General features: G+C 38.5%; 2 protein-coding genes across 3 annotated transcripts; both read left to right on the top strand.

Annotated features, from left to right (window-relative positions):
- The first annotated feature begins 646 nt into the window (after positions 1–646).
- Positions 647–2,932, top strand: LOC111402151 (40S ribosomal protein S15a-1). Of its 2 annotated transcripts, none has more exons than XM_023030263.1 (4): positions 647–769; positions 1,683–1,838; positions 1,925–2,085; positions 2,635–2,932. In XM_023030263.1, the coding sequence occupies exons 2-4, from the start codon at positions 1,706–1,708 to the stop codon at positions 2,731–2,733; spliced, it is 393 nt and encodes a 130-aa protein (XP_022886031.1). In that variant the 5' UTR covers positions 647–769; positions 1,683–1,705; the 3' UTR covers positions 2,734–2,932. The 2 variants fall into 2 exon arrangements, with proteins under 2 accessions (XP_022886031.1, XP_022886032.1); XM_023030264.1 differs by having other exon boundaries at positions 689–769; positions 1,688–1,838.
- Positions 2,933–6,409: 3,477 nt separating this feature from the next.
- On the top strand, positions 6,410–7,840 carry LOC111400630. The gene has a single exon (XM_023028029.1). It carries the CDS (start codon positions 6,410–6,412, stop codon positions 7,838–7,840), a length of 1,431 nt encoding a protein of 476 aa, XP_022883797.1.
- Positions 7,841–8,494: the final 654 nt, after the last annotated feature.

Genomic DNA, 8,494 nt, shown 5'->3' with positions numbered 1-8,494 from the left:
CCAAAGCTAAAATGCCCAAAGTTTATCATTATTCTTATGCTTATGCCATAAACTTTTTGTTGATAAATGTTCTCCAGCCAAACAAAAGACAGTTGATGGTCCCATTTACCCAAACTAAATACATCACCCTCTACGTAATAAATCAAGTACTCAAAACCGTCTCTTAGAAGAAAAAAATGTTTTCACTCAATAGATTACTTTGAACAATTGTAAAAGAGCTCATATGTGTTTCATAGGCTATAAAAATGTACTTTTAACAAATTTTGCTTTCAGTAAATGTTTTGCTGAAACTCTTTAAAAAGTTGGAGTTCAAGTTGAATTAGTTTTATATGAAGGCAAAACCTACACAGGTGTTCCTTCGGATATCTGGTTGTTCCATATACTAAAGTATCGATTCTTCTTTAGAATTTATGTTGTAAGGTTAATATTATTTTATTATGAATATCTTCTGTTTTATTTCAAAAGTAGGACCATATATTTTTCATTTTTTAATATACTAATATTACCTTAAGAAAAAAACACAGCCCGTGTAATGCACGGGCATGAAACTAATAAATAAAAGTAAAAGATGCGGGCCAAGGCGGCCCAACTCGTTCTGACAGCCCTCAGGTTTCACTGGGCCTGCTCTAACCCGATCCGTTTTGCTCACATTTATTAGGTTACAATCGACTGCTATAAAAACTAGATTTTTGCAGCACTGTCTTCTCAAAAGCTCAAACCCTAGCTCCTGGTGTGGCGCCGGCTTCCTGATATCTCTCTTGGCTTCCTGGTAAGCGTTAGTGTTCACTCATTCATACGTTTGTAGTTACGTGTATATATGAACGCAGTTTTTTTTTTTTATTATTATGATTTTCCTATATTTCTTGATTTTTCTTTTGTCTCTGTTCGCTGTTCGACGTGTCTTTCTTTTTGATCCTTTCTTTTATTTCATGACGTTTACTTATTTATTTTTTGGAAATTTTGTTGTATATAAGCAAGTTAGTGCCGTGATCGGAAGACAGGTTACATACATGAACTTTCTTTGATTTTTTATTTTGCGGAATTTTATTGAGTGCAAGCAAATGGGGATCTGCAGCTGCGTCCAATGAATGCATAACGAGTAAAAGTTGTGTCCTTTTTTTTCTCTCTTTTATCAACTTCAATTAAGATCGCGGTTGAGCCCTTTTTCAATGAAAAGCAGCAGTTGGACTAATAGTGAACTTATATTTCTGAACAAATCTCCGCTACAATATTTTTTATTGGAACATTTAGCAGTTATATGTATTAAACTTTCCAGTCGAACTAGTGGATCCAAGCCCGTTCAAAACTTTCCTTTTTTGTGCATTACCATCTAACTTGACTTAGGGGCTAAACGAGAAAATACTGGAGAAGGAAAAAGGGAAATCAAATTTTTGAGAAGTGTTGTTTTATCTACTTTATAATGCAATTCGATCAGTTGGACTATCGGAGAAAATAGTGTAGAAACTATAGTTTTCTCTTTTTTCATTTTTTAATTCAATAATTTTGGATGTAATTGATTCAGTTAGTAGGTTTATTTTGTACTGTTTCTGAATGATGTTTCACGTGCGAGGATCCATTTTTTCCTAACGTTTGATTGCACAAAATTGTGAGTAGTTTTCCGTTAAATAAGTGTATTCATTGGAAGGATGTAAATAATGATGACTTGTGTATATGTTGTACAGCACAGCATTATCTATAAGCAAAGATGGTTAGAGTTAGTGTACTGAATGATGCTCTCAAGAGTATGTACAATGCGGAGAAGCGAGGGAAGCGTCAGGTCATGATTAGACCCTCTTCCAAGGTCATTATTAAGTTTCTCTTGGTGATGCAGAAGCATGGTATGAGAAACAATTTTTTGTTGCAGTAATTTTTGGGAGTGCTTTGTTTATTGTTATATGTTTTTTTAATCTGATAATATATGCAGGATATATTGGGGAGTTTGAATATGTCGATGACCACCGATCTGGTAAAATTGTGGTCGAACTGAATGGAAGGTTGAACAAGTGTGGAGTCATCAGCCCTCGCTTTGATGTTGGTGTCAAGGAAATTGAGGGGTGGACTGCAAGGTTACTTCCCTCCAGACAGGTAATTCATAGAAGATTTCTAGATTAAAGTTTGGATGATGACAGCTTCTTTCAGGCTAGAAATAAAAATGATGTTCAATATGAATGTTAGAGAAACGTCCTTTTGTCAATACTGATGGGTTTTGAAGGATACCTCATTTTTTGTTGTGGATTCATTATGTGGAGTAACAGTATCTTATCCTAAAGATGTACTTAGAGCTTGTTTGGCTTATCTTCTGTATAAACTTTTCTCTCTATCTCTCTCTCTAAATTGAAAAGCAAATTATCCAAAAATATTTAGAAAGAAACAAAATTTACTTTGAAAAGGAATTCCTATTTTTAAGTATAGGCAAACATGTTAAATATGCCTGTTTGGACTTTAAACATTTGTCTGAAGCTTGCATGCTTATATTATATATCTAACATAGAATAAGAATGATATACTGTACTTTTGTGATTATGACGATTTTGGTTGATTAAAGGCCGAAGTGACCAAAATTGTTTTATTACCTTATTTTCCTTCATCATTTGTATGTTTTTACACAATTGACATAATTTCTTGAACTTGCAGTTTGGATACATTGTGTTGACGACATCTGCCGGGATCATGGACCATGAAGAGGCTAGAAGAAAGAATGTTGGTGGAAAAGTGCTTGGCTTCTTTTATTAGGCTAATGTTCCATGGATGAATTTGAAAATTTTTCATTATTCGAAGAGCTTTTTGGTGTACTGTTGGGATTGTAGACATTAAGGATATGTTTTGTCCATCTGCTTTCAAATGCGAGTAGAGATTTAAACTTGTTATGTTTGATCATATATTTTTATGGATTGTTATTTTTCATCACCTTAATATGCAACTTTTTTTTGCCTCTTGCTCTCTTGCATGATGCATCCATTTATATGTGTAAAGGCCTTTTCAAATGTTATATCCATGGAAGAATAGTATCTCAATTTCTCGTTACTTTCATCCATTGATCACATTTCAAATGTAAAGGCCTTCAGAAGGTTTATATGTTCTATTCGCATCTCGTGGACGTGGAGAGCAAAGCCATGCAAACTCGTCCGACTGAGAGAGATGGAAAAATGTTTTCTTGGTTTCCTCTCTTAAAGAGTATGATATGTGCGCACGTATTCATGGATGGCAGCCGGTGGGTCATTTATCTAGGAAGACCAAGTACATGCAGATTGCTGTTGATGAATTACAGAAGCCATGAAACACATTCAAACGTGTGTGGTGGCTGTTGGAAAATAGCTTCATGCGATTTTTTTATAGCTACTTCTTAGTTGAATTGTTATTCCTTTATTCTAGATTATTTAGTTGAATTACTTGATTATTGTCACTGGTCAGCCTTTAATGGTAAATGAATAAACATGACAATTACATCATTTATATCTTCCCTCGTATCATCTCGTCTTTTTCTTCCTGCATAAAATCTCCATATCATTGGTATCAGAGACAAGTTAAATAGGCTATTAGAAATCAATCCAACGTTGAATTCCAAAATGAAGTTCACGAGATACAGTTGGATAAATTTCTCGAATCGAATCAAGCAGTTCTTCTTAAGTTAAATATCCGAATCGGTATCTAAATGGAGAATTGATTGGTTGGGTTCGGTTCTTAATAAAAAATCGAAGAACCGAATATCTATAATTTTTTTAATTAATTAATTTTATTTTTTCTAAATAAATTTTTTAACTAGTTAATTTAGTTCAAAACCAAAAAATGATTTTCCTATTTCTAATTGCCAACTTAAAGCCAATCTAATTAAATTGGACTAAGTTTTATTCAAATCTGTTATTCTATCGTAGGGCCATTTTTACCGTTCTGAAAAAATTTGATTGAAACTAGACAACACCTCTCTTAATTATTGTGAGCTTACTATCTTCCTTTTCCTGTGATTTTGATAATCAAATCTATGAAGAACTTATTAAAAAGAGACACAAAAGACACATAAGATTGAGCTACGTAGGAGCTAAGATTGAACATATCATTAGTTGAATTAATGTAGTTTTGTAAATATTAAAAAATTTAATCATAATACGGAACCTAGGAACCGAATCGAATGAAACCGAACCCGAACAATTCCATAATTAAATTTGGACCCACAGTTCCACTTACTAAATACCTGAAATTCTTGGGTACGGTTTGATTTTAACGAGAACCGAATCGAACTGGATCATGTCCAACCCTATCACGAAATATTGGGATGCCATGAATCCAGTATTGATGATGGTTCCTGCCACCCTACAAACTACTTTGCAAAAACTACAATCCTTGTGAACATCACAAATTCCCCGTGCCAATCACCCAGACACAAACCCATTTGCCCAACCAAATCATCACGTCAACTTAACCGACCTTTAGCCAGTCACTCATAACCTTCCTCACACCATAACAACCATCATCTCAAGCCCCCCTTCCCAAAATTTTATGGAGAAGATCCAAAGGGATGGGTCTACGAAGCCGAACAATACTTCGACTTTAATGAAGTCACTCCTAATCAACAAGTCTTACTTGCCTCATTTCACCTGAACGAAATTGCTCTCTATTGGCATCAATGGTTCCCCAAGTTTAGAAGATTAATGACCTGGACAAATTTTACCAAAACTATGCTACTTCGATTTGGGCCAACGGATTATGAAGACCCCTCCGAAGCACTCTCTCAACTCAAATAAACAACCATTGTCACAACTTACCAAGAAGCTTTCAAGAAACTATCCCACCGAGTATATGGTTTGCCAGAATCCTTTCTTGTGGGGTGCTTCATAGTCGGATTATGTGATGAGGTACGACTCGATGTAAAAATTAAACAACCTCCAACACTCATAGATGCCATCGGCATTGCCAGATTAATTGAAGAATGAAACTTTTTACAAAAAAAGCTAGTTGGCTACTCTCATCCTCCGGCGCTTGGCCATCAGACATAATTGGACCTAATAATATAGCTAGGCTCCTAGGTCTCTCTCTGTGCTCAATGTAGGAACCAGTGTTAACTGCTAACAATAATATCGACCCCTTTAAAAGAATCACGAGCCATCAAACATGACATTTATAGCACTTGTATCTTCCCTTATATCATCTTTTGTCCTTCTCTTCTTCCTGCTTAAAATCTCAATATCATTGGCATCAGAGTTAGGTTAAGTATGGCTACTCGAAATCAATTGAACACTGAATTCCAAAATGAAGTTCATGAAATATTAGGACGCCATGAATCTAGTATTGATGAAGTTCACGTCACGCTACAGGCTATTTTGCAAGAACTACAATCCTTGCGAGCTTCACAGATTCCTCATGCTAATCACCCAGACACGAACCTTTTTTCCCCAAACGAATCATCCCATCAACCTAATCTACATTCGGCCAGTCACCCATGACCTTCCTCACACCATAACAACCATTAGTACAAACTCACATTCCCTAAATTTTATGGAGAAAATCCAATCGAATGGGCTTACAAAGACGAACAATACTTCGACTTCAATGAAGTCGCGCCTAATAAACAAATCTTACTTGCCTTCTTTCACATAGAGGGAATTGCTTTCCCCCGATCTCAACATGTTTTAACCCGACCTCAACCTCCTCCAAAACCATCAAAAGTGAGGTCGGGGGTATGTTCTTTTCGACGACCTCATATGCTCTTGTCCCACTCTTTCCAATAACCTAGAAGAGTGCAAATTCTATTTAGACCACGATCCTTACCCTATTGGACTCCTTCTCCGACTTAAATAATGGTTGAACACTTGGAGTGAAACACTAACTCCTTATCCTACGAGGATAAAGATCTCACATGATTAAGTCCTTCTAGGACTCTATCATCAGCACCTATAAATACATATCCTGGGCTTATTCTTGAGGTACGTTTTTCATTATTTTCAATTTATAGTCTTACGCACTAAATTTCCTATCTGATTTGAGTATCGGAGAGGCGACGAGCACACACTTCGTTGCCTTTGTTGCAGGTATTCAAAGACTGTTTGTGTTAATCAAAGTTCAGAGTTCGATCATCAAGTTCAAGATCTTTCAGGTACTATTTTTTGGTAGCATCATTGGTGCCGTTTGTGGGAACCGCTACCAAGAGCCATGGTCAATACACGTTTAGGTCTTTCTCCAGCAAGGTCGCCCGTCCCGGACATCCCTCCTCCTCCTGAGGAATGCCATGTCCCTCAATAAGAATCGTCGGAGATGCCAGCACCTCCTCAAGCTGTTGTTACCCCAGAGATATTGAGGAACTTCGTCAAGAGGTGGCCATATTAACCTAATTGTTAAGCCAGAGAAATTCGCACCCGTCGTATACCCCACTCCCGGAGGTGGTTTTATGGCAGACGCCCGGGCTCGAGTCCGCCATATGACTCATGATGATGGCGGGGTTGGAACTTTAGGTGCATCGCAAGTGGCTTCAGGTTCAAGGTCTGTTACAATGGACTCCGCTGAACTTGCTAGAATTATTCAAGAAGGGATAGCGGTGGGTATGCAACAAAATACTCGAGCAGCAACAGGGTTCACCCCCAATACACCATTCACTCCAGAAGTCCTCTCACGCCCTCTTCCCGATAGCTTCAAGTATCCTCGGATAAAGAAGTACGATGGGAAAATCGACCCCATCAATCATCTCAATGTATACATGGATATCATGAACTTACAGGTTACACCAGATGCAATAATGTGCAAGGCATTCCCTCAAACCCGCACAAACGCAGCTAGAGATTGGTTCTCTACATTGGAACCTAACTCTATCGCCTCTTTCTCAGATTTGGTCAATAAATTCTCCGCTTTCTTTGCAAACAGCAAGCGAATCAGAAAGATAGCCGCATTATTCATGCAGATGTGTCAAGGACCCAATGAGACAATGTGTAGTTTCATGACCAGGTTCAATAAAAAAAGGCTTCAGATCCCTGATCTACATATCACCGTCGCAGTCTCAGCTTTGACATACGCCATTAAGTGTGAAGCATTCAAGATGTCCTTGTCTAAGACCCCGCCGAAGTCAGTCATCGAGCTACTCACACGAGTTGAAAAGTACATCAATATGGAAGAAACCATGACCCTAAAAAGAGAAGTTTCCTCATCAGAAAAGTCTAATCAGAAAAGGTCGCATGAGTCCAGTCTGAGACAAGATATACCTAGGGTTAAGCTAAGGCAGGACCCCTCCTTAACTTCCTTTACCCATTTGAACACCTTAAGATCCAACATTCTGATGGAGATCAGGGATTCGAAGGAACTAAAGTGGCCTCCCAGGTTGCGGTCTCTACTCGATACTCGTGACAAGAGTAAGTACTGTGATTTCCATAGAGACCGCGGCCATACAACAGAGGATTGTTTCGCCTTAAAACAAGAGATTGAAGCTCTTATAAAAAGGGGTTTTTTAGGTTCTTATGTTAGCAATGACAAGCGCCCGAAGAATAATCAGAACAGAGACAAGGGCCTAGAGGGTCGGGGAAACAAGCAACCAATCGCAGGTACTATCAATATCATTGTTGGAGGAACAACCTCAGGTAAAGATTCTAGTAGAGGGTGTAAACAATATGCTAGGCAGCCTCCAGCCATCTCAAGATCAGACCTTGGCTCTACGGAGGACATTACTTTCGGAACAGAGGACATGGGAGGCATATCATTCCCTCATGATGATGCTCTAGTCATATCGGCCATCATCGCCAACTTTGAAGTCAAGAGAATTCTGGTGCACAATGGAAGTGCAACTAATGTATTGTCTCATGAAGCCTTTGTTCAAATGGGGATCTCCTCGGAACAGCTCAAGCCAGTCAAACCACCTCTCTAAGGGTTTGGAGGTGGGGTCATCACTCGAGAAGGTGTCATCAGGTTGCCTTTAACATTGGGGTCAGAAGGTAAGCAATTGATGCAGATACCACTTTTGAAGTTGTCCGTACTCCAATGGCCTACAATGCCATATTGGGAAGACCACTGCTAAATAGGATTTGAGCTCTTGTCTTAACCTTCCACTTGGCTATGAAGTTTCCTACGAATAATGAAACCGGGGTAGTTCGAGGCAGCCAATAGTAGCACGACAGTGTTATATGACTAGTGTCCGAAAAATCAAGGGTGACATCATGCAAATAACTGAGCTCGAGCTCGAGCACGAGAACTATGAGAGACTGGCTCCATTGGAGGGATTTGAAGAGATCGAGCTCGAGCTTGGCAAGAAAGTGACAATCGGACGGGAGTTAGATACAGCAGTCATGATGAAACTACTGAGTTGTCTATCTCGCAACATTGATATATTCTGAGGACATGCTTGGAATTGACCCAGAGGTTGCGGTGCACAGACTCAATGTAAATCCGGGGGCAAGACCTGTAAAGCAAAGGAAAAGGCAATTTATACCAGAAAGATGAGAAGTCATAAAGGAGGAGATTGCCAAACTTGTTAACGCACAATTCATTCGGGAAGTACAATATCCCGATTGGCTTGCTAATA

Source organism: Olea europaea, chromosome 10 (assembly GCF_002742605.1).
Source record: "Olea europaea var. sylvestris chromosome 10, O_europaea_v1, whole genome shotgun sequence".
NCBI classification, from domain to species: domain Eukaryota; kingdom Viridiplantae; phylum Streptophyta; class Magnoliopsida; order Lamiales; family Oleaceae; genus Olea; species Olea europaea.
This window is presented reverse-complemented; position numbering and strand designations above follow the sequence as displayed.